The sequence below is a fragment of the Hippocampus guttulatus genome, chromosome 3 (assembly GCF_054856545.1).
Source record: "Hippocampus guttulatus isolate MCC_2025c chromosome 3, RoL_Hgut_1.0, whole genome shotgun sequence".
NCBI lineage: Eukaryota > Metazoa > Chordata > Actinopteri > Syngnathiformes > Syngnathidae > Hippocampus > Hippocampus guttulatus.
In genome coordinates, this window is record NC_141263.1 from 2,660,451 (window position 1) to 2,687,505 (window position 27,055).

The following is a 27,055-nucleotide window of genomic DNA, read 5'->3' on the forward strand; positions in this document are numbered from 1 at the left end:
TGGAAATTATTAGTGTATTAGTGTACTGTAGCAGATGGGAAACGCCCCACAAAAGTTCTTGAAAAGTCCTGGAAAAGATCACTGTAAATGGTAAGTATTCAAAATATTAAATGTTAAAAAACAAACAAAAATGTGTTGATTTCATCATTTATTTCTGAAACTTGTGGCATCAGTGAACTATAGGTGCCCCGACCCACTCACATAGCGGCCACCAAGCCACTGTTGATGTACAACCCTGTGTATGTATAATTCTTTATATTTGTTATGCTTCTTTGGGTGTTTTTCAGCATTTCTCCAGTGCTCAAGCAATGAAAATGCTCCGGTTATAGTTTTTGTATCCAAGATGTTTGCTGTGGACACAAAAGCCTTGCCTGAGAACAAACAAAGGTAAGTATGAATTGCAAGTGAAGTTACATTTGCATATGATTTTTATCCATTTAAATGCAATGTGGAAAGGAAAAATGTGTTGCTTTTTTTAAACGTCCAAATTTCTACCACCCCACAACCACCACTCAAAAAAAAAAAGAAGAAAAAAAAGAAAAAAGATTATTAGATTGCTTCGAGAAAAATTATGGTCCACCATCCAGCGTCTCAGGAGGGGAAAGCAGTGCAGCCTCAAAATTGTTTTTAGTGAGGATGAGGCGCTGCTGTCCTTGATTCGGCATGTTGCTAATCGGTGGGAGAATACTTTGAAGGGCTCCTAAATTCCACCAACACGCCTTCTCAAGAGGAAGCAGAGTCTGGAGACTCTGAGGTGGGCTCTCCTTTTCCCGGGGTTGAGGTTACCATGGTGGTTGAAAAGCTCCTCTGCGGCAACTCCAAGAAGGTGGATGAGAGCTGGAAGGCTCTGAATGTTGTTGGGCTGTCCTAGCTGAGATGCCTCTACAAGATCATGTAGACATCAGGGACGGTGTCTGTGGATTGCTATACGGGACGGTGGCCCCACTTTTTAAGAATGAGGACTGGAGGTTTTGTTCCAAGTACAGGGGATCACACTCCTCAGCCTCCCCGGTAAGGTATGTCTATGGGTGCTGGAGAGGAAGTCCATCAGAAGGTCAAATCTCAGATTCAGGAGGACCAATGTGGTTTTTGCCCTGGCCGTGGAGCAGTGGTACGGCTCTACACTCTCAACAGGGTCTTTGAGGGTTCATGGGACTTCGGCCAATCAGGTACATGTGTTTTGGGTACTTGGAGAAGGCATTTGGCTGTGTTCATTGGGGAGGTCTGTGGAGAGTGCTTCTGGATTATGGAGTACTAAACCCCCTGAGATGGGCTGTTTGGTCCCTGTATGACCAATGTCAGAGTTTGGTCTGCATTGCCGGCAGTAAATCAGATTTGAGGGCTAACTCCGGATAAGATTATGCGCCATTTAGAATATAGGTAGTTAAAGTATCTTGGGGTCTTGTTCACAAGTGAGGGCAGGAGGGAGCGAGAGATCGACAGGCGGATCAGTGCAGCGTCTGCTGCGATGCGGATTTTGTATCGGTCTGTCGTGGTAAAGAACGAGCTGAGCCAAAGGGCAAAGCGCTCGATTTACCGGCCAATCTATATTCCTACCCTTTCCTATGGTCACAAGCTGTGGTTCGTGACTGAAAGCACAAGATCCCGGATACAAGCGGCTGAAATGAGATTCTTCTGCAGGGTGTCCAGGCTCTCCCTTAGAGATGAGGTGAGAAGCTCGGTCATCCAGGAGGGACTCAAAGTCATGCCACTACTCCACATTGAGAGCAGCCATACGAGGTGGCTCAGGCATCTGATTTGGATGCATCCTGGACGCCTCCCTGGTGAAGTGTTCTGGGCATGTCCCACTGGCAGAAGGTCACCAACCACCACCAGAAAAACTCTAGAAAATTAGTTATTTAATGCTTGGTTTACTACATTCAGCGCATCTTAATTATACCACTTTTTTATTTTAATTCTTTTTTTTAATGGCCGTGTTTGTCCCTCCCCCCAGCCCACCAAGTTTATTTGTGAGAGGAAGTTAGGATTATTTTCTTTTTACTGGCTGCGACTGCTCACTTGTTTAGTTACATTTATTTCCATAATTTTGTACTGTACTAAGTGTACTTCAGCCATGAAAAAAATGTGCTTCAAAAAAACAGAACAAATGGCTTTAATAGCCAAACCCTCCCCTTCATTAGTCCATTAAATCGAGGTTCCATTGTATTGGAAAAGCCATCGATAAACGTGGGCGCAATAAACATTACAATAACTTTACTGACGTTGTATTTGGCTTTGAATACTCCGTTTGTGTCTCCATGTAGACCCTTGACTCAAGAAGAGATTGCCCAGCGCAGGGAACTCGCGAGGCAAAGACATGCGGAAAGGATGGCAGCTGAACAGATTGCGACTGTTGGACAGCAAAACCACTCAGTGAATAATCCCGTGGATATTCAGGCAAGAGGACAATACAAAGGCAAGTTGAACACCTTGTCCACCTTTTTACTTCTGTTTTTTTTTCTTCATTTCAATTTCTGTGAATTATTTCTGACATTATTGATCATGCAAGTGTTTGTGGATGACCTTTTTGAATATGCAAGGCGTTTACAAATGATCTTTTTTTTAATCGATAATCCCCTCGACTACTTTAGCAATCCACCCCTACACTTGCAGAATTCAAATAGTTTTCCCCCCATGGAATTGTTTGACAGGGATAACTACACATAACACTTACGTTTACCAAGGTTGATGTCTATTCACATGATTCTCTCTTAAAGGTTAACAATTATTTCCAATTAATTTTCATATAGACCAGTCTGGTGCTGTGCTCGTTTTCTCTCTGAGTCAAGTGCCTCTCGTGGGCATTTAGGCTGCTCCCATGGCCCAGAGTGGGCGCGAGGACTTAAAATTAATAGATAAATAAATTAATAAAAGATCTACTTGTGATCACCCTTTCTTGCCATTTATTTTTTGTTCACATTCACCACAATAATCAGATCACTTTACACTCCCTTTTATCACTGTTCAGCAGTTGGCAATGAGACACAAGCAGGACACTGTGCTAAGCAATGTTAGCGACAATCCAGTAGAAGACGTGCAGTGATAATTTTACAGTTTACCAACAGCGAGTCCCAGGGACTCGCTGATCAGAAAAGTTACAAGTCCCATTATGCATTTCGAGAGTCCCAAATTTCGAATTCTGAAATGGTCTACTTATTAAATTCATATCATATGATAATAACACAAACAACAACATATACATACAATTATAAATAAACGCTGCAAAAATTTAAATAATTCAGTAGCAGGCCTGAGGATTTCGGAAATTCACAGTAACCGTTTTTCGGTTCCGTCGGATTACCCAATGGGAAACCACGGTAACTAATTTTGTGTTCCGTAAACGTTCATCATGGGAACCCATTTTTCTATTTTGACTAATATTCATAATCAAGAATTCTGAAACTCAAAAGTAAAACTAAAAACTATGCATTAACAATGAACATTCCATCAGTGTGTGTGTGTGAGTGAGTGAGTGAGTGAGTGAGTGAGTGAGTGAGTGAGTTAGAGTAAAAATTGCCCCACGTGGGCCTTTGCGCTTGAGCAGAGCGCACTAACGTGCGCGCGCGCACACACACACACACACACACACACAGGCCAGCGATCCCGCCGGTGTGCAGCAGACGTGTTTATGATTAGTCAATTAAGAATGATTAGACAATTAAGGATGGAAGAGACCTGCTTTTGTTCTTATAAGCCTGTCTCTCTTTCTCTCTCTCTCCTCTCTCTCTCAGCGACACACAGACACTCACACGCACACACGAGCAGCATCGTAAACAATACTTAGAAACTGATCAAAGTGTAACCCACGGAGATATATATTTTTTTAATGAATATGTTTGAAAAAATCCGCGATGCACCGAAGCCGCGATAAACGAACCGCGAAATAGCGAGGGATCACTGTATTTGAAACTGTGCGTCTCGCGGGAAAATTGTGCGTCTAGGACGTGGGACGCAGAGATAACGAGATGGCTGGACGTGCGGCCCCAGTAAAGTAGTGTTAATTCACTTAAAAACACAAATTTAAAGCTGTGGTGGTGTTGTTACTTGTAGCACACGGCCGTCAAAGTACCGTATTTTCACGACTATAAGGCGCCATTAAAAGTCTCAAATTTTCTCCAAAATGGACAGGACGCCTTATGATGCGGAGCGTCTTGTATATGCGCTGAGTTCCAAAACCTGACTGACAGCCGACACGCTGTTTATATAGAGAAAAGGCGGAAGTGACTGTGGACAGGCATGCGGCAAAGAAGTAGGCCAATCAGTGAAGGGTGGGCGTGTATATATACATATATGGAGAGAGAGAGAGAAAAGGCAGACGTGAGTGAGGACAGGCATGCGGCGAAGAAGTCCGCCAATGAGTGAAGGGTGGGCATGTAAGTGGACGCTAAAGGGACGCCCCAAGCAGGTACCAACACCTGTATAGAGTGTGGCTATGTGCATTGTTGCAAAACAACTTCGGTTTTGGTTTCTAAGAACCCCCGAAAATAAATTCTACAAAGAGACACGCCTACGAAGCTCAGCTCAAACTTCAAGCCATCGGTTATGCTTTTGGCATGCGTGAACATCTCACTGCAGCGGTGAAAAACCAAGTCAAGCAAATGAACTCTGAGCTTGCCGTTATTCCCGGAGGCTTGACTAAAGAACTCCAACCGCTGGACATCGGCATCAATCGGGCGTTCAAAGCAAAGTTGCGACCGGGCGTTCAAAGTAAAGTTGCGAGCGGCATGGGAACAATGAATGATCGATGGCAAACACAACTTTACAAAGAGTGAGAGGCAGCGCTGGGCGAGTTACGCCACAATTTGCGAATGGATTGTGGCTGCTTGGACGGACGTGTCTGCTTGCACTGTTGTTCGGGTTTTTGGCAAAGCCGGCATCATTTCTGTGGAGCCACATGGCAATGAGAGTGACTCTGACAACGAGAGGGAACACGGCGTTTTTGATGGATTACCGGTACTTGCACAATTGTTCAATTCTAATACAGAGGATGAGGACTTTGATGGATTTCTGGGTGATGATTGATCGAAAAACGTGAGTACATTGTACGATGGCTAAATAAAATACAACGGAATTCAGTTTTGCTTCCGTTGCCTTTTTAAAAACGTGTTTTTAGCTTGTATCTGTATGTCTTGGCATGCTACCGTATGCTACAAGCTAGCGTGTTTTTAGCGTGCGCGCATGCATGCCGTATGTTTAAGCTGGCGTATGTTCTACCACTGTAAAGTTAGTTAGTTCTGCCCGCTCCTATTTGGAACATTGGGCGACGAGCCTCCTCCATTTGTTCCGGTCACTGGCGACCTTTCTTGCTCCATGCCAGCTGACACCCATCTCACTGAGGTCTTCTTTGGCAGTCTGTCTCCACGTCTTCTTTGGCCTACCTCTCTTCCTCTTTCCACCCTCTGGCATCCAGTCCATGGCCACACTTGCCGGTCTCTCTCTTGGCAGCCGGAGTACGTGGCCGATCATTTTCCTTCTCCTTTCAGAGACAATGTCTGACAGTTCAGCCACTCCTGCCCTCTTCATCACCTCCTCGTTGGTGATGTGGTCTCTCCATGAGATCCTCAGGATGGATCTCAGGCAACGCCGATGAAAGACATCTAACTTGTTGGTAATGTTGGCTGTCTTCATCCATGTCTCACAGGCGTAAATCGCTGTTGGGATAACCACTGACATATAGAGGCGTAGCTTGGTGGTCGTAGTGATGGCTTTCGATGACCAGATGTTGCGGAGCCGTTGGAACACTCCCGCAGCTTTACCAAGTCTACTGTTGACGTCTTTCTCCACACCACCTGTATTTGAGATGTTACTCCCAAGATATGTGAAGCTGTCAATGTACTCTATGTCATGTTGGTGTAGAGTGAGTGGTTGAAGGTGTTGGTGCTGTCCGACGGCCATGGCCTTGGTCTTTTCCTGGCTAATTCGTAAACCGACCTTAACTCCGTGCTCATGCAGATTGTTGGTCAACTCCTGGAGTGCGGGCTGGGTGTGACTTAACAGAGCCAAATCATCTGCAAATTCCAGGTCAGCTAGTCTGCTCCCTCCCCACTTGATACCAACTTCTTCCCCTGTGATGGACTTCCTCATCACAAAGTCAATTATGATGATGAAGAGTAGGGGTGACAGAATGCAACCCTGTCTTACACCAGTGACAATGTCAAAATCATCAGTGTGCCACTGTTGGTTTTGACACAACAGGTTGAGTTGTGGTACAATGACCTGAAGATGTTGATGTACTTGAGGGGTACACCATACAGCTGGACGATCTGCCACAGTGACTCCCGGTGGATGCTGTCGAAGGCTTTCTTGAAATCGATATAGTTGATCATGAGTGGTGTCTGAAGTTCTTGGCACTGCTCTATGATGTTTCGAAGGGTAAAGATCTGTTCGGCGCAAGACCTTCCCTTCCTGAAACCGGCTTGCTCTTCCCTCAAGATGTTATCCACTTCATCTTTAAGGCGATGTAGCAGGACACTGCAGAATACCTTGCTGGGGATTGACAGCAGTGTAATGCCCCGCCAGTTATTGCAGTCTGCGAGGTTTCCCTTCTTAGGAAGCGTGACAATGACCCCACGTCTCCAGTCGGCAGGAACCTCTTCAGCATGCCAAATCAGGTTGAACAGGTGGGTAAGGCTCTCCACAACAGCGTCTTGGCCGTGTTTCAACATCTCGGCAGCTACCTCATCGAGTCCCGGTGCCTTGTTGTTCTTAAGGCCCTTGATTGCTCTGGCAACCTCAGTCTCGGATATCTCTTTCGATGTAATATTTAGAGCTGGAGCTGGTGTCTCTTGATCGAAATTGAAGAGCACGGGAGGCATTGGTTGGTTGAGAACCTCCCTGAAGTGTTCCAGCCATCTTGCTTCTTGCTCCTCGTCGCATAGAAGTGTCCTGCCATCCTTGCTCCTGATTGGCACGCTAGAGCTGCTCCTGGAGTTGGTTAGCTCCCGCACGATCTTGTATAGGGTCGTCGTGTTGTTGTTCTCGGCTGCTTCCTATGCCTCTCTTGCTTTCTCTTCTAGCCACTGTCTTTTATCCTTCCTGCAACTCTTCTTCACTGCCCTGTCCAAGCGCCTGTACTCCTCGTCTTCCATCCTCCAGCTCCGGAGCCTCCTCTTTTGTTCTCTTTTTATCTTGGCCACTTTCCTTTCATCAATCAACTTCCAGGTGTTGTCTGTTATCCATCTCTCTTTGGTGGTACCCCTCTTTCTGCCGATAACTGCTTCTGCAGTTTCAGCAATGGCACAAGAGAACATACTCCACTGCTCCTCAATGTTTGCAAGGTGTTGTGATACCTTGAGCTTCCTACTCAACTCCTCACAGAAGCTTTCTGAGATGTTGTTATCCTTTAGCTTGTCCACTGCGTAAGGTCTCTTGGGCTGCACCCTTTTCACCTTCTTCAGCTTCAGCTTGATTTTACTCACCACAAGGAAGTGGTCTGAACCCACATCTGCACCTCTGTGGGAGCGAACGTCGAGCAATGACGAGCGCCACCTTGTGTTGATGCAGATGTAGTCCAGTTCGTTCTGGGTCCCGCCACCAGGTGAAACCCAGGTTACTTTGTGGATCCGCTTGTGCTCAAAAAAGGTGTTGCCAATGCTGAGGCCGTTGGTACTGGTTAGCATCAACAGTCTCTCCCCGTTGTCGTTCGTGGAGCCTGCAGACCCATGTGGTCCAACTGTGGCATTCAGGCCCCTTCTGTCATTATCCAGTTTTGCGTTGAAGTCTCCAATCAGCATTTTGATGTCATGTCTGGGGATCTCCTCAAGCACGGTCTGGAGCTGGTTGTAGAAGGTGTCTTTATCGTCCGCTGAGGCAGCTTCGGTTGGGGCATAGACTTGTACGATGGTTACTTTGGCATATCTGGTGTAGAGCCTTGCTGTAATAATCCGTTCATTCACCGGCTTCCATCCAATCAATGCTTTTGCTGCACTATTGGAGAGGATGATGCCGACTCCATGGGAATGGTGGTCTTGCTTCCCAGAGTACAGAAAAGTTGCTCCATCAACCACGAGACGCCCTTGCCCCGTCCACCTCATTTCACTAACGCCTAAGATGTCCAGGCGATAGTCCCTCATATTCTTCAGCACCTGGTCCATGCGACCAGACTGGAACATTGTGCGCACATTCCAGGTGCCTACTCTGGTGTTGGTTTTGGTTCCAAAGATCGGGGTCATCAGGGGTCGGGCTTCCTGCTGGATTTCACCCGGCCCCGTCATAGATACATCCAAAGATGTGCTGTCTCTTCTTCGCCGTGGTTTACCGGAATGGCTTCCTCTCGTCGTTTCTGTAACAGGTTTTGTTTTACAGGGTGAGGTTGTTAACCTCACGCCCAACCCCCAACCTGGAGGACCAGTTGGATGCAGTTTAACGTCGTACCCAGGACGTCTACCACTGTAAAACTGCGCCCAATAATACAGTGCGTTTTGTCTATGTGTCAAATACAGAAATAGCACCCATTAATGAGACTGCGCCCAACCATACGGTGCGCCGAATGGTCGTGAAAATACGGTACCTGCCGGTCTTTCATCATGTGGGCCACATTGTGGGTTCAAGTCTACAATCTCTACCATCAACACTTTGCAGAAATACATAAAAACGTATTTTAGTCAGTAAAACTACCCCGAACTCTAGCTGTCTTCATCAACATTTTTCGCTGGAAAAGAGCATCCACAGCTACAAATGTCCATGTGGAAACACATACTGTAGGTCGCCAAACACTGGTTCTTGGTGCCGTAAATGTTTTTCAAATTAATTCATTTTCGAGACAGCAATTTTTATGTCAACCAATTTTTGTGGTCTACTTATCTGAATTAGCGGACTTTTGTTCCCAACCCAAGTCGAAAGACATTTTTGATCACTCGGACAGTCAGAAATTACTTCTCATCAGACAATGTGGTTGTGCGTGAGCACAATATAATCTATCATCTTCAAATTGTTTAGATCTGTTTTTCAAAAGTTTTAGTTGTCCAAGAGAGCAATCTGATTTCAATTAGAAAACTAGAAAGGTGCTTGATTGGGTTGTTTGTTTATGCGTCGGATTTACAAAAACGTCCTCTTTTGTGCCTAGAAGATAGCAGGCCAAAATACCTAACAACCATTGCAGACGTGTGGTTCATAATTTAAAAAATCATTTGATTGCAGCAAACCCTCAAACATTGGTGCAAAAGTAGATTCAATAAAATGTCTTCCATAAAATATCAGTACATTTCAGCCTTCAGACATTTAGATGAGTGTCAGTGAGCAAAATGTGTCTTGCACCGTTGGCCCGAGTGAGCTGTCTCTGGGCAGTTTTCCGTCATTTCAACTTGAAATTTGCGTTGGCTGTCATTGACATTTGAAAACTCTGATTGACAGTTGGTTGTTGTTGGAGCGGAGCTTCATCTGATCCAGCAAAGAAGTTCAAAATATTTGAGCCAAAGAACAGACTTGATGAAAGGGATCCTTGAATTTGACAACATAATCAAGAAGGTTATTTCCCTCCGTATTGGATTTTGCTAGTTGCTTTATCCATCCATCCATCCATCCATCATCTACCGCTTATCCGGGGCCGGGTCGCGGGGGCAACAGCTTTAGCAGGGAAGCCCAGACTTCCCTCTCCCTAGCTACTTCTTCCAGCTCTCCCCGGGGGATCCCGAGGCGTTCCCAGGCCAGCTGGGTGACATAGTCACTCCAGCGTGTCCTGGGTCTTCCTCGGGGTCTCCTCCCGGTGGGACATGCCCGGAACACCTCACCAGGGAGGCGTTCAGGAGGCATCCGAATCAGATGCCCAAGCCACCTCATCTGGCTCCTCTCGATGTGGAGGAGAAGCGGCTCGACTCTGAGCCCCTCCCGGATGACCGAGCTTCTCACCTTATCTCTAAGGGAGAGCCCGGACACCCTGCGGAGAAAACTCATTTCGGCCGCTTGTATCCGGGATCTCGTTCTTTCAGTCACGACCCATAGCTCGTGACCATAGATGAGGGTTGGAACGTAGATCGACCGGTAAATTGAGAGCTTCGCCCTTTGGCTCAGCTCCTTCTTCACCACGACAGACCGATACAACGTCCGCATCACAGCAGACGCTGCACCGATCCGCCTGTCGATCTCTCGCTCCCTCCTGCCCTCACTCGTGAACAAGACCCCAAGATACTTAAACTCCTCCACTTGGGGCAAGATCTCTCCCCCGACCCGGAGGGGGCACTCCACCCTTTTCCGACTGAGGACCATGGTTTCAGATTTGGAGGTGCTGATTTTCATCCCAACCGCTTCACACTCGGCTGCGAAACGCTCCAGTGAGAGTTGGAGAGCCCCGTTTGAAGGAGCCAACAGCACCACATCATCTGCAAAAAGCAGGGATGCAATACTGAGGCCACCAAAACGGATGCCCTCAACGCTTCGGCTGCGCCTAGAAATTCTGTCCATAAAGATTATGAACAGAATCGGCGACAAAGGGCAGCCTTGGCGGAGTCCTACCCTCACTGGAAACGATTCCGACTTACTGCCGGCAATGCGAACCAAACTCTGACATCGGTGGCATAGTGACCGAATAGCCCGTATCAGGGGGTTCGGTACCCCATACCCACGAAGCACCCCCCACAGAACTCCCCGAGGGACACGGTCAAACGCCTTCTCCAAGTCCACAAAACACATGTAGACTGGTTGGGCGAATTCCCACATACCCTCGAGGACCCTGCTAAGGGTGTAGAGCTGGTCCACTGTTCCACGGCCGGGACGAAAACCACACTGCTCCTCCTCAATCTGAGGCTCGACTTCCTGACGGACCCTCCTCTCCAGCACCCCTGAATAGACCTTACCAGGGAGGCTGAGGAGTGTGATCCCTCTGTAGTTGGAACACACCCTCCGGTCCCCCTTTTTAAAAAGCGGGACTACCACCCCGGTCTGCCAATCCAGAGGCACTCTCCCCGTTGACCACGCGATGTTGCAGAGGCGTGTCAACCAGGACAGCCCCACAACATCCAGAGCCTTGAGGAACTCCGGGCGGATCTCATCCACCCCTGGGGCCCTGCCACCGAGGAGCTTTTTAACCACATGGGTGACTTCAACCACAGAGATAGGAGAGCCCACCTCAGGGTCCTCAGACTCTGCTTCCTCCAAGGAAGACGTGTTGGTGGAGTTGAGGAGGTCTTCGAAGTACTCTGCCCACCGGTTCACAACGTCCTGAGTCGAAGTCAGCAGTGCCCCATCCCCACTGTACACAGTGTTAGTGGTGCACTGCTTCCCCCTCCTGAGACGTCGGATGGTGGACCAGAATTTCCTCGAAGCCGTCCGGAAGTCGGCTTCCATGGCCTCACCGAACTCTTCCCACGCTCGGGTTTTTGCCTCGGCGACCACCGAAGCTGCGTTCCGCTTGGCCAGTCGATACCCGTCAGCTGCCTCTGGGGTCCCACAGGCCATAAAGGCTCGATAGGACTCCTTCTTCAGCTTGACGGCATCCCTTACTGCTGGTGTCCACCAGCGAGTACGAGGGTTGCCGCCACGACAGGCACCAACCACCTTACGGCCACAACTCAGATTGGCCGCCTCAACAATAGAGGCACGGAACATGGTCCACTCGGACTCAATGTCCCCCGTCTCCCCCGGAACATGGGAAAAGCTCTGTCGGAGGTGGGAGTTGAAACTCCTTCTGACAGGGGATTCCGCCAGACGCTCCCAACAAACCCTCACAATACGTTTGGGTCTGCCAGGACGGACCGGCATCTTCCCCCACCATCGGAGCCTACTCACCACCAGGTGGTGATCAGTTGACAGCTCCGCCCCTCTCTTCACCCGAGTGTCCAAAACATGCGGCCGCAAATCCGATGATACAACCACAAGGTCGATCATCGAACTACGGCCCAGGGTGTCCTGGTGCCAAGTGCACATATGGACACCCTTATGTTTGAACAAGGTGTTCGTTATTGACAGTCCGTGACGAGCACAGAAGTCCAATAACAAAACACCACTCGAGTTCTGATCGGGGGGGCCGTTCCTCCCAATCACGCCCCTCCAGGTCTCACTGTCATTGCCCACGTGAGCATTGAAGTCCCCCAGCAGAACAAGGGAGTCCCCAGCAGGAGTACTCTCCAGCACACCCTCCAAGGACTCCAAAAAGGGTGGGTATGCTGAGCTGCCGTTTGGTGCATATGCACAAACAACAGTCAGGACCCGTCCCCCCACCCGAAGGCGGAGGGAAGCAACCCTCTCGTCTACCGGTGTGAACCCCAATGTACAGGCACTGAGCCGGGGGGCAATGAGTATGCCCACACCTGCTCTGCGCCTCTCACCATGAGCAACTCCAGAGTGGAAGAGAGTCCAACCCCTCTCGAGAGAACTAGTACCAGAACCCAGGCTGTGTGTGGAGGCAAGTCCGACTATATCCAGTCGGAACTTCTCTACCTCACACACCAGCTCGGGCTCCTTCCCTGCCAGAGAGGTGACATTCCATGTCCCAAGAGCTAGCTTCTGCAGCCGAGGATCGGACCGCCAGGGTCCCCGCCTTTGGCTGCCGCCCAGCTCGCATTGCACCCGACCCCTTTGACCCCTCCCACGGGTGGTGAGACCATGAGAAGGGGGACCCACGTTACCTCTTCGGGCTGAGCCCGGCCGGGCCCCATGGGTGTAGGCCCGGCCACCAGGCGCTCGCCAACGAGCCCCACCTCCAGGCCTGGCTCCAGAGGGGGGCCCCGGTGACCCGCGTCCGGGCAAGGGAAACTGGGTGCCATCGATTTTATCTATCATAAGGGGCTTTGTGAGCCGTGCTTTATCTGGTCCCTCACCTAGGACCTGTTTGCCATGGGTGACCCTGCCAGGGGCATAAAGCCCCAGACAACTTAGCTCCTAGGATCATTGGGACACACAAACCCCTCCACCACGGTAAGGTGACGGCTCACGGAGAGGTAGTTGCTTTATGACAATCTTAAAAGGAATTCTAAGTGATTGTCCAAACAAAAGTAATTGGCAAAATCAGAAACCACCACTCCTAGCCAACAAGCAAGGACATGCTGTACATGCATTTCTCTTCTAAAACCTAAAAAAGCGGATTGTTCTTGAGACAATCAGAAGAACAGTGTGCAGTCGTACCTTCATTTATGAACTCCAAATCGTAGAATCGTCATTAACCAAATTTCCAACCTTGGTGCAGTTCATTTGGACAGTTGTGAAAGCAGCAAACTGCTGTGAACACTGTGAACCTATCCAAAACCCCGTTTTGTTGGCTATTTGGCTGGATTGTAAAAGGTGTGTATAGTGCACCGATGGTGTATTAGTCAGAATACAGGATACATGCTCTGCTGAGTTTCTTTATTTAGACAGTTGTCAGATGACGGTTCACAGATGAAAAGACAACAGTTGATGTAGTCAATTATCCCGGTTTTAGCTGCAGCCAGGTGTCTACCACTTTATATTTCTCTTTCACACACTATACATACCAGCTATAAATGTGCATCCATCCATCCATCCATTTACCGATCCGCTTATCCTCACAAGGGTCACGGGAGGTGCTGGAGCCTATCCTAGCCGTCTTCGGGCAGTAGGCGGGGGACACCCTGAACCGGATGCTAGCCAATCGCAGGGCACACAGAGAAGAACAACCATCCACACTCACACTCACACCGAGGGACAATTTCAAGTGTTCAATCAGCCTGCCACGCATGTTTTCGGAATGTGGGAGGAAAACTGAGTACCTGGAGAAAACCCACGCAGGCCTGGGGAGAACATTCAAACTCCACACAGGGAGGGCGGAGCTGGAATTGAACCCAATACCGCTGCACTGTGAGGTCGACGCGCTAACCACTGGACTACCTGGCTGTATATAAAATGCAAAAAAGAACATATATAAGCTTAATATTTTGTTCTAAACTCACCGCGAAACAAAACTTGAGCTGTGGAGGGCAAAGGCACGGGTAATGCAAATATAACACAACAGCACAATTTCTTGGACCCTTTTATACATTCCGTGTATGATGTGAAAGCCAGCAGACCAAAAACAAACTTCACATCAAAAGCGCATCAAATTTTATACTGAAGCGCGTCTACAGCAGATTTCTGCGACATTATGATTTGTATTGCAGAATTTTATATTTTGCAAATTTTCATTGTTCACGAGTGAAAATCAAAATGATAGACACTTATGGAAGATTGGTTTTGCAAATAGTAATGTTATTTATCCTCTCAGAGGAACACCTTGAGTATATGTTATCTCTTTTTTTTTTTTTTTTGCAGACGAGATGGAACCTCAGGTCCTGAAAGAGTCCAAGGCAGAGGAGCAAATAGAGACCTTCATAGCATTTGCCAGGGTATACAGCGGGGTCGTGAAGAAAGGACAAAGAATATTTATCCTCGGACCAAAGTATGATCCTGCCCAGGGCCTGAGCATGGTAAACAAAATATTCGTACAAAAGCAGTAATGATGGTCAAGAAAAAAGGAAAAACAACCAATGCAATGTTTCTTGAATTGTTAAAAAATAAATTATTGTTCATGTTGAAAACAAATGTACCGGTAATCTGAAAATTTAAATATATCATCTTCTAACAATGGTTAATAGGTGTCATGGTTACTTACCTCAATGGTGCGAAACACTGGCTGGCCTAAGGATTTTTAGTAGTTGCGCAGCTATTCCACTTTGAAATATCTCGGGAATTGTTTTTTTTTTTTTTTTTTTTTTTGGACACAAACTGGCTTACCTTCGGTCTCTTCAGTTGCACACATCAAGCCTGGCAAAAAATATATGCATTATTCTTATTATTATTATCTGTGAAGTGTATGTGTGCAAATGCACTGTGCAAAAACAAAAGAAAAGGCTCACTGACGACCCTAACGAATATTTAACAAAGCGGATCTATTCATCACCTGAGTCTATGAAAATTGGGAGCCACAAGACCTCAAATAACGTCTCTTGGAGCCATACCCCGAACCAACCAGGAAGTCCGTTACTTTCAATTTCCTTTCAAAATGTGTCTCATTTTTTACCTTTTAAAAGAGGCCATACTTTATGGAACTCTTCAATGGAATTCAAATCTGATGTATGTCAAACTTTGGCTGGTTCATCTAAAGTTAGTGAAAATGAAGTTACAGAAAGCGTTTCATTTCATCAAACGCTGTTGTCATTGCAACACAAAAGAAAGTTGTTTTAGAATGTCTAAAAATGCACAAAAACCCGATGAAATTGGATCAGAAGAATCCACTGGGGTAGAACTTGCTTCGCACAATTGAACACTGAGAAAGGGACCGACCAGCTGAGGATTGTCTTTGGAGAAGAAACCAAATTTGAATCCATTTTTGTGACATCAATGTGGAAAAGAAAAAACTGTGTCCTGTGAAAACTAAAGATGCGGGAACGCAGCCACAACATCACAGGGAAAAAAACCCCAAAACAATCTGAAGAGACATATCAAAGCAAGTGTTTTTGCTTGACACCTCCTGTTTGTGTACTTGTTCCTTATCTTGTGCCTTTCAGCTGCCTGAGCAATGCAGTCCTTCTGACAGTTTACCTGAGGTGCCTCATCTGTCCTGTTGTTTCATTGAAAACATTTACCTGCTCATGGGCAGAGAACTGGAAGAGCTAGAAGAGGTGCCCTCTGGCAATGTGCTAGGTACAGTAGACAAGTATATTCCTTTTTATTACCTGTTGAATGATATGTGTACAAAACATTGCAAACAACACAATGATCGTATTTATATTTATGTAACAAACAAGTGCAGTGAAAGGACAGTCAAACTGTTTTTTTACATTGACAGCAATGGAAATGAACCCTTTGAGGGACAGCGGCTACGACAGTGGACAGCTTGTGTTATCAGGTTACATTGTGCATGAAAGGGTTAAATTAAACTGTCCTACAAGATTGCTAGACTTGTCTTGATAGGATCACATGACCGAAAATGATCAGATGAAGATTTATTTGTTCGATTTTCTTCATTTGAAAGGGGAAGTCAAGTCAAAAAAGTTCTTTACAGTATGATCTATTCACCTCCACTAATCGAAATACGGTGTTCTGATTAATGTTACGTTTATGGAAGGTAAATTAAGCAACAAAAACAGTCCATCTTATCCATCTCAGGAGTTGGCCAATTTACCACTTGCTGTTGACTGAAAATGCCTGGCACTTGGACACTGTGATGTCTCTCTGTCCCCTCTTTTCTTCTTTTCTGTCACTCCTCTCTGAAACCTTGTTATGTCCAAGTGCAAATTTCAATAAATCCCCATCATAATGGAAATGGCCTCAGTGGCAATATAAAATAAAAAATTCACTGTTGCACACAAAAACTGTTCCGACATAAAAGGGATACAGATCCTCCTTTCCGGCGGCCCGGTGATCCTGTGGTTAGTGCGTCGACCTCACAGTGCAGAGGTATCGGGTTCAATTCCAGCTGCGGCCTCCCTGTGTGGAGTTTGCATATTCTTTCCGGGTCTGCGTGGGTTTTCTCCGGGTACTCCGGTTTCTTCCCACATTCCATAAACACACTTTGCAGGTTAATGGAACACTCTAAAGTCTAAATTGTCTCTAGGTGTGAGTGTGACCATGGCTGGTTGTTCGTCTCTGTGTGCCCTGCGATTGGCTGGCAACCGGTTCAGGGTGTCCCCCGCCAACTGCCTGAAGTTAGCTGGGATAGGCTCCAGCACCCCCGCGACCTTTGTGAGGATAAAGTGGATCGGAAAATGGATGGATGGATAATATGAAAGTATTTTTTACTCTACAGTTGCTTGCATGTTACTCATACATTCTCTGGATGTCTCAGGAGATGATTCAACACCAGCAGCAACACCGGAATGATTGTCACTCGCTTGAATTATTGTCAAACGTTTTACTCTCCAACCTTGGCTGTCAGAATGTGAGGTCCAGCAGAGCACTAAATTTCAAGATAACACAATCAAGTCTCATGATTAGACAGAAATGAGGAAGTATGAATCGGAAAGAAATCTTTATGCTCTGCATCTGCCAAGAATTCGCTTCCATCCAGTAATTTAATCACTTTGTTGACAATTTTGTGGGGCATATGATTAAGAGATTTTGCGTGGCATGTATGAGAATACAGTCGCACCCATTATCTTCATAACTGAACTTTCTGACAGTTGTGATAGCAGATTATTCACCGGTGCAATTAGTTTTTCTCCGTATTTATTTTTGAAAAAATGTCTGTGTTTATTCATTAACCCCATGCTTTTATAGGTATTAAAGGTCTAGAAGACGTTATTTTGAAGTCAGCTACCATTTCCACGACTCCTGCTTGCCCACCCTTCACCCCACTCAACTTTGAGGCATCTCCCATTGTACGAGTCGCCATAGAACCAAAACACCCAAGTACGTATGTTTAATTCATGTGTTCTTAAAAAAAAGTCTGCGTGCGCGTGTGTGTGTGTGTGTGTGTGTGTGTGTGTGTGTGTGTGTGCGTGGCGTGCGTGTGTTGTAATTTCATTTTCATTATTTGACTGCCTGCGATTGGCTGGCAACCGGTTCAGGTTGTCCCCCGCCTGCTGCCCGAAGACAGTTGGGATAGGCTCCAGCACCTCGCGCGACCCTCGTGAGGATAAAAGCGGTTCGGAAAATGAATGAATGACTGCGTATTGGCTGTGTGGCACCTGTGTGTGACATGGAAATTACGTTCCCGACGCTGATTGGCTGTCGCTGTTGAGGGACTGACTGGGCCTACGTGGGTCGGCTTGAAATACTGACAGAAACAGTTATGGACTGAAAAGTACGCACGCGCACACACACACACAGCGTAAAATCCGGGCTACAGACCGCACCTGATTAGGAGCTGCATGCTCAGATTTATGAAGAAAAATCAATTTTGTCATTATATGCGCCGCAACATATTATAAGCCGCTGGCCAATGAGTAGTTTCTGTGAGTTTCAATGAGGGTTTGCTTCTGCGTCCCTGACGCCTGGAGCGCCTCCGGGTGAGTCCGCGGACACGGTCCCCCGCTGAACCCCCGCAGAAAAAAACCCGCAAGATTTCCGAAGGTTAAAATAATCTCCATATTTTTATGAGCATGATAAATGCATTTGCACAACGAAATTACGCTGAAACACATAAGAGGCCAGACAAAGAGAGATCTTGATGCGCATTTGCGTAATTACGAGGAGAAATACTGCAGCCCACTAGGCTTTAAATAGAATAATGCAAATCATATAAATGGGAAAAGATATATGAAATTATTTCTATAGTTTTGTTTAAACGAAATTTAACATAAAAGTTTCAATTTTCATGATCTGTAATTTGGTCTGAAAATGGAAAATCTAATGAAATGCGTGAAAAGCAAGAACAAAGAAATACAATAAATCTGCATAAATAAAATATAAAGAATAACATTATTTATTTTGATGATATGAATACACAAAATCAACCTGCTTTAAGAATCATTGAAACTAAACGAATAGGAACATTTTCATGAACACCTTTTGGAATTAAAAAAAAAATCACACGATAGGCCCCTAGTTTCTAAATAAGCAAGCTAGATACAAATACAACGTTACTAATTTCAAAAATTAAGAACAAAATTGTGTGTTAAGAGTTGGGACCGTTATTAAAAAAAATGAAGAAACAAAGTTAGAAATGTGTAAAAATAAGCCTACTAATAATTACAAATAACTCAAACAAGAAGAAAAAAGAAAAACACTATCGTGTTTAAATAAAATGCAAAAGCTTAGTGAATGTAGAATACAATAAATGTCGAACATGAACAAGCCGTCTGGACGTCTGCACTGTAGTTAAATAGCAATTACATTACAGCGCCAGCTCTGTTTTATCCAAATTATTTATTTTAAAACAACTATTCGTTAGTTTAGTTTCCGCACATCGTTTTAGTATACATTTTTTAAAACATATATTTATTTTTTTTAAAATGTCAGCGCGAGAGAGAAGCCCGACCAAACCCGAAGCAATGATTGATGTTTGAGGCCGATCGGGCTCGGTCTCAAGATCTTAGTTCTACTTGGGACACACACGGGCCACAAGCATTTACATACCTTCACACACTTGGGACACACACGTGACATGCACATACATACCTTCGCGCTCTGGGAAAAAAACAGGTGCACGCAGAGACCACGTGCGGAATCTTATAGGACTGAGCCCTGCTCAGGTCCGAAATGTCAATTCAATCCACTTAGCATAAATAATACGTACGGCTGCCCTGAAATATAGCACACAACTGCATTGTACGATATGGGTTGCTGATGCATTTTTTTTTAATCAACAGTTCATAGACAGTATTCAAGTTTCTTGCGCGTATAACTTAATAACGTAACTTCTTATAACATATACCACCTACCGCATCCTATATAAAATGTGAATGAATGTGCAGAATGAAGCAAGTTCGTCCTCGTAATTGGAGGGAGCTGCTGACACAACGTCGTGCGTGCCCTTATAGACGGGCTTTTCCGTTTCATAAATCTATAACACCACGACGGCCCACCTTTAAAACCTTCAATGTTCATCTCGGTAGCGATAGCTTTAGCCTTCAGTCTGATTTGTACAGTGGAAACACCGCGGCCGCCTGCTCTTTGAGTGTTAACCCAGTCCTCCAGAAAGTTTTCAAGCTCAGGCCATCTGCTATGGTTACCTCTGAAAGCTTTGGTTGTCTTTTTACACTGGCTCAGTTCTTCTTGCCGGAGCCTCCACCCTCGCACCATCAACTCATCTATGCCAAGATTACGGGCAGCAGCTCGATTTCCTTCTTTAACTGCCAGAGTGATCGCTTTTAGTTTAAAAGCTGCATCATATGCTTTTTGTCTGGTATTGTCCATGTTGATCAGGGTTAGAAGAAAGCCTGAAATAAGGAAGTTGTGATTACCGGTGGCGGCCCGGTAGTCCAGTGGTTAGCACGTCGACTTCACAGTGCAGAGGTACCGGGTTCAATTCCAGCTCCGGCCTCCCTGTGTGGAGTTTGCATGTTCTCCCCGGGCCTGCGTGGGTTTTCTCCGGGTACTCCGGTTTCCTCCCACGTTCCAAAAACATGCATGGCAGGCTGATTGAACACGCTAAATTGTCCCTAGGTGTGAGTGTGAGTGCGCATGGTTGTTCGTCTCTGTGTGCCCTGCGATTGGCTGGCAACCGGTTCAGGGTGCCCCCCGCCTACTGCCCGAAGACGGCTGGGATAGGCTCCAGCACCCCCCGCGACCCTAGTGAGGATTAAGCGGTTCGGAAAATGAATGAATGAATGAATGATTACCGGTAATCATACAATTTCATTGGACCCCTGTGTACTACTCATTTATTTTATTGGTCGACTGTTGCCGGGTAACACATTTTTCCCCGGTACAGCGAAAAGAGCGGAAATTGTGATTAGTCATACAATCTCATTGGACCTCAGTGAACTATTCATTCATTTTATTGGTCCATGTTTTTCCCGCGATGGAAAAAAATAAAAATAAAAAAGCCGCTTCATATTACACGCCGCAGTGTTGAAAGTGTGGAAAAAAAGTAGCGGCTTCTAATCCGGAATTTACGGTATATGAAAACATAATTTTCTTTCCATTTATGCCTCAGGTGAGATGCCAAAACTGGTGCGTGGGATGCGTCTGTTGAATCAAGCAGACCCCTGTGCTGAAGTGCTAATCCAGGAGACAGGCGAACATGTTTTGGTCACTGCTGGAGAGGTTCATCTCCAACGCTGCCTGGATGACCTCAAAGACCGGTCAGTGTCAGACTGGGTGTCATCAGAAAGTCCTGCTCAGTGGCATGTCTAAAATTGATAATTGAGATAGTAGCTGTAGTCGTTCCTTTACGTCTACTTCATCAAATTCTTTTTAAATAGCTTATCTATCAGGACTTGTGGTTGCCTTGGAGGGCTGAACAGTCACGGGTGAGAAAAACATTACAATGGCAATCAATTTAGCTACACAGCATGAGTCTTCATTCTAACTTCTGTTACCATAGAGACACCCTTGAGCAAGGTACATGTGAAAAGCGTCTTGACCAGTATTTTTGTTTGTCTATGAAATTGAGGTTGGTATACCACTGTAATGACTAACTGATCACTGTTCATGATGGCATTGCATCACTTTGAATTTGAGATCAGCAGAACTTTGGCATAAAAGATAAAGATAAGGCAGTGAATTTTGGCTTGTGGACACCAGACGTGTTTAGCCTTTTCACACTCGAAACAGTGTACAGTTGTGACTTGAGATTCACATTAAATTTGGCCTTGACCATGCTCGTATACAAAACAGTCGTCTCAACTCATCTACCCCCTACTGAATGAATAGATCTTTTCAGCATCCCCAAAAATTTCCAAACTTTTGCGACATGGTTTTATTGAGAAAACTAGCACTCCATATAATATAATTTATAAAAACACAGTAATGACAAAAAATTGAATTAAATATATTTTTAGTCACACCTCACTGAAAGATTTATGAATGACAATTGTGTGAAGGTCGGGAGAGTAGGTGCTGACCTATGTTTGAGCAATATGTCCAGTTCATGTCTGAACGTTTACGCATGATGTGTGCACTTGCACTCAATGTCGTAATGCGTCTCCTTGCACAAATTGAGGCCCTCACAGACTCAATGTGATCCCCACGGACGATGGTGCCCAGTGCACTGTGCGTACTCTGTGTAAAAGGGGCGGCAGTCTTTTTTCTTCTGGCCATGTTTCATGTTTCCTATCTCATCTTCAATCCTGTGACATTCTTCTTCATCGATCCCATCACTTTTTCCTTTTACCCAACTTTTTATTCTACCCAATACAGTGTTGCCGTGAAATACCTCGATTTGGTATGTTTTCAAGATCTGAGCTGTCACTTGACCAAATTTCTGTTGAGTTACCAACAAAATTTGAGCTCTAAGTGGACTTTCGACTCCTACAACTAGATAGTGACAGAACACTTTGCAAAATCCGGCCACCATGTGTACAAATTGGTTTCCTTGCAGTCGAAGGCCATCATTTGGTAGTGGCAATGTGCCATAAAGCTGGTTTGTCAACTGCCAATAAACCCCACAGAGGAAGACCATGGAAAGACAATAAATTAGTTCAGTCGTGTTTTATGCTGATGTATGCAGGTTTTGTGGGGAGGATTTTTTTATACAATACAGTCCTGTTGAGTGAATTTTTCCCTGATGAAAAAACACGTTATAAAATAAATTGGGATGTTTTTGGAGGGTTTGGAAAGGAGTCGTTACATTTTCATTCATTTCAGTGGGGAAAGATGATTTGAAATACACGTGTGGTCACAAAATGACTGCTCACTCCTCCCGAGATGTCAGATGGTGGACCTGAATTTCCTTGAAGCCCTCCGGAAGTCGGGTTCCATTGCCTCACTGCACTCTTTGGTCTGTTTCCAATTAAAGGGGTCAAACGATTCTTGTTTTTCTTTTCCAGGATTACACACACAGCAGCATGGATTTTGGTCCGGTTGTTTCTGGTAATTGGAGGGTGTGAACAATTATGTACATTCTGTAGATGGCCCACATATGCAAGCCACTTTTCCTCCGGTGTATGGGAGGAAAATGCACACCAAAACAAATGGCACTTCAAACTTTGTCCAGTTCAGCCCGGGAGTATGAAGATTCTAGAGATGACACTTGGCTTCCCACTTGAGATAGACTTTTATCACAAGCAACGTCTTTATCACAGTCTTCATCGTCATTCTTATTGTCAATATTATCCGATGGATTTGACAGCCAAATCTTCGCACGAGCATCAAATTCATCAACCTGAAACTTTTTGGAATTTTAACCAAATATCCGTGTTATTGTCTGTAGTCATCATTCAACAGTGGTTGTATTCTCCCACCAAGGCCTAATATTTGGACCTATTTCCTTTATTTCAATATTTGCCATATCCTTCATTACTTAAAGGATGTTTCTTCTTCGCATTAACTGCCCAAGCTTGACTTTTCTGCATAAACGCATTTTGTTTGCCCCCAAAGCATTTGCCAAGGCTTCCTTTTTGTCACCCTCTTGCTGCTGATTTTCATCCTCAAACTCATTTTAGTCGCAGGCCAATTTGGAGTTAGTTCTTCCCTCGGAGGGCCATTATGACAGTGAAACCACAACATTATTACTTGTACACAACAAATTAAAGAGGACTTCTTTTGAATTCAGTCAAGTCAATTATAATAGTTTCTTCAGTTATTGTTCAAGTGAGTAACAAAATTATTGCAAAATCTCAATGTTATTTATTGCACATTACAATTAGACATTTCGGTACAGATTTTAGCAAGTTGCAAGTAGCCAGATCCGGCCTGCCAGATCCTGGAGTCATTACGTTTTCCTCACCACCAATCATGTTGACACAAGTTGATTTTTACTGCCCATCAAAATGTGATCTGTAGCGCCCACTAACGTTGCTGAATGGTTACATTACCCAGCATTTACACACCATGAGCTGCTGTCATACAGGATGCACATTCAAACAAGTACACCATACAATGTAAATGTCCGTTCCTTTGTCACAAATTCAACCCTTTGGTTTTCCTTGGTGCATTAAATACAACTTCATCATAATATCAATCTTGCAATTCCAGTACGTTTTTTTCCATTTGAATATTAATGAAAGAGTGAAAATTTATATACTGCTTCAGTGCACCAGTTGGGGCCTTCAAGTTCATTCCGCGATTGCCCTATGTTTGGTGCCACACCATTTGTCCAAAATCAATGCAAACATCTAATTGAAAGCAAACAAACAGCCACATCAGACGCAGGCATTCACTTCCAAGACCACTGGTCTATGTGCTTGAGTGTTTTGAAAGGCGGTTATAAATAAAATGTATTATTATTGTTATTATTATTATTAATGTGTGTGCTTCCCAGCCAAAACTCCACTGCTTGAGTAAGACACTTCCTTCAAATTTAAATGACCTCCTCACTCAACCTAAAAAGTTTGTCATCAAAGGACAAAAGACTTCTACACACATATTAACTACAATAAAAATAGTAAGTCGATCTACAGAACCAAAAAGAGAAATTATTTACTAAGACACAAAAATTGTGATGTGTACTTTTGCATTTGAGCCCTTCAGCTCATTAAAGGTAGTTTGAGCAAATTCATTATTTCAAAAGTGAAAAGGAGTTGAATAGGTAGGTTAGGCAGAACGAATAAGCTGGGAAGGGTTCGCAGGTTTGTATGATAAAAGAGAGATGGAAACGTACGAAGAAGTGAGGAACGGGTGTTGAGGAGATGGAAGGAATACTTTGAGGAGTTGATTAATGAGAAAAAAAAGGTTTGTTCAGCTGCCTCAACTATTGAGGCACAGAACATGGCCCTGTTGGACACCATGTCCCCAGCATCCCCCGAGATGTGGTCAGAGTTCTTGGTTGAACGGGACGATGTAAGATGTTGCTAACTGGCAGGCACATTTCTTTTGCAAGGGTTTGGCAGGGATGAGATTTTTCCACTTTTTGGCGGACTTACGCTTTTTTTCCAGTCAAAATGGACCAATTTTATATTGTTTCAAATCCGTAAAAAAATCTTGGGGTGGGTGGGGGGGATCCGGACTTGTCTTCTGCAAATTCGGGGTTCGTAATGTTTACAACGTTTGCAAGCATCCATTTTTGAATCCTGTTTTTTAAGATTAAGATATCCTTTATTTGTCCCACGCTGGGGAAATTTACAGCCTACAGCAGCAAGAATGTGGGTAGAAAGAAGAAAGAAGAAAAAACAAACACCGTTCAATTAAGTGCAATATAAATACAAAATGGATAAATCGCAGTGCTATTTACAATTGTTTTTCACATCATTTAATTATTATTGTTATTGTTATTATTTTTATTCAGCAGCCTGACAGCAGTCGGTAGGAACGAGCGTCGGTATCTCTCCTTCTTGCAGCGCGGGTGTAACAGTCTCTGGAGCTACCTAGTGCTGTCAGGGCGAGCTGGAGGGGGTGGGAGGGACTGTCCATCATAGCTTTTAGCTTAGTTAGCATCCTTCTGTTGCCCACCTCCTCCAGAGTGTCAAGGGAGCAGCCCAGGACAGAACTGCCCTTCCTGACCAGTAGCTCCAGTCTCTTTCTGTCCCGGGCCGAGATGCTGCCTGACCAGCAGACAATGCCATAATGGATGGCCAAGGCCATCACCGAGTTATAGAAAGTCTTAAGGAGCGACCCCTGAACCCCAAAAGACCTCAGTTTCCTGAGTAGGAAACTCTGTCCTTTCCTAATCAGGGTGTCCGTGTTTGTAGACCAGTCCAGTTTGTTGTTCAGAAGAACACCTAGGTACTTGTAGGAGGTCACCCTCTCTATGTCCATACCCTGGATGTTCATCGGTGCTGGTGAGGACTGTTCCCTGCAGAAATCCACAACCAACTCCTTAGTTTTCCTAGGGTTGATCTGGAGGAGATTCTGCTGGCACCAGTCCACAAAGTCCTTCGTCAGTCCCTTGTACTCCCGATCGTCCCCCTCTGTAATGAGGCCAACAATCGCAGAGTCATCGGAGAACTTCTGAAGGTGGAAGTTTGGAGTGGCGTGTCTGAAGTTCGAGGTGTACAGGATGAACAGGAATGGAGCCAGAACATTCCCCTGCGGCGCTCCAGTGCTGCAGAGAAGCCTGTCCGACTCACAGCTCTGCAACCTCACGTACTGCGGCCGGTTTGTGAGGTAGTCTATGATCCATGCTGTGAGATGGTGGTCCACTCCGGCGTTCTGCAGTTTGCCTCCCAGCAAGTTGGGCTGGATGGTGTTGAAGGCACTGGAGAAATCAAAGAACATGATTCTCACAGTGCTCCGAGCCTTCTCCAAGTGTGACAGCACTGAGTGGAGGAGGTAGATAATGGCGTCTTCCACGCCGATGCCAGGCTGATAGGCAAACTGCAGCGGGTCCAGTGCCGAGCTCACCAGCGGTCAAAGGTGGGCGAGGACGAGTCTCTCCAGCGTCTTCATCAGGTGAGACGTCAGCGCCACCGGTCTGTAGCTGTTCAGCTCTTTAGGGTGGGGGGTCTTGGGCACTGGGACCAGGCACAAAGTTTTCCACAGCTGTGGAGCTCTGCCCAGCTTCAGGCTCAGGTTGAACATGTGCTGGACAATGTCACACAGCTGGTCAGAGCAGGTCCTGAGGAGCCAGGAACTGATCTTGTCTGGACCTGCTGCCTTCCTCACATTCATCTTCCTCAGTTGGTTCCTCACCTGCTCTGTTGTGACGGACAGGCAGGAACCAGGTGACAGACTGGGTTGTTGAGAGCTGGTCGAAAGAGGAGCGGGAGGAGAAGAAGTCCTCAGTGAGAGTGGTTGCAGTTGGTGGTTGGAGGAAGGGACAGACGACTGGTCGAAACGGTTTAAAAAACGGTTCAGTCCATCTGCCCAGTCCTTGTCCTTCTCAGTGAGACTTTGGGCTGTCATGGCCTGAGATGGTTTTCAGGCCCCTCCAGACACCAGTGACATTGCTGGCCTGTAACTGGTCCTCCAATTTCATCCTGTATGTCTTCTTTCCCTCTCTGATCTTTCTTCTCAGCCGAATCTGCACGGCCTTCAGCTCCTCTCCGTTTCTCGACATAAAAGCTCTCTTCTTCTCCTTCAGGAGGGCCTTTATGTCGGGATTAATCCATGGTTTGTTGTTGGAAAAACACCGCACAGTTCTGGTGGGTACGGTGTTCTCCTCACAGATGTTTATGTAGTCCGTAATGGTGTCAGTGAGTGCATCAATGTCCTCCCCATGAACCTCGCTGAAGAGTTCCCACCTGGTTGTGTCGAAGCAGTCCCGCAGAGCATCTTCAGCTTCCGTGGACCATTTCCTGACCATTCTGGTCACAGTTGGCTGCCTGTGCACCAGGGGTTTGTACACAGGCTCGAGAAATACCAGGTTGTGGTCTGCTCTTCCAAGAGGGGGGAGGGGGAGGGGTTTATATGCCTCCTTGGTATTGGCATAAAACAAGTCCAAAATTTTATTGTCTCTAGTAGCACAGGTTACATATTGCGTGAAGGTTGAAAGGGAGGACGACAGAGAGACATGGTTGAAGTCCCCAGAGATGATCAGCAGGGCGTTGGGGGACTGTGTTTGCAGCCTGTTCACGACAGTCATCAGGGCATCACACGCTGCATCACCATTAGCCGACGGGGGGATGTACACTGTCACAGCTATGACGTGTGAGAATTCCCTCGGGAGATAATGGGGCCTGAGGCTAATGGCTAACAGCTCAATGTCCCG

General features: G+C 45.8%; 1 protein-coding gene across 3 annotated transcripts in view; it reads left to right on the plus strand.

Moving 5' to 3' along the window:
- Positions 1–27,055, plus strand: part of efl1 (elongation factor like GTPase 1) — a 72,082-nt gene that overhangs the window by 23,961 nt on the left and 21,066 nt on the right. For all 3 annotated transcript variants that reach the window (XM_086106215.1, XM_086106217.1, XM_086106216.1), the window contains exons 12-17: positions 288–387; positions 2,265–2,416; positions 14,197–14,351; positions 15,432–15,567; positions 17,143–17,274; positions 20,465–20,612. In XM_086106215.1, the coding sequence (XP_085962341.1) occupies positions 288–387; positions 2,265–2,416; positions 14,197–14,351; positions 15,432–15,567; positions 17,143–17,274; positions 20,465–20,612 (823 nt within the window). The remainder of the gene's footprint in view (positions 1–287; positions 388–2,264; positions 2,417–14,196; positions 14,352–15,431; positions 15,568–17,142; positions 17,275–20,464; positions 20,613–27,055) is intronic.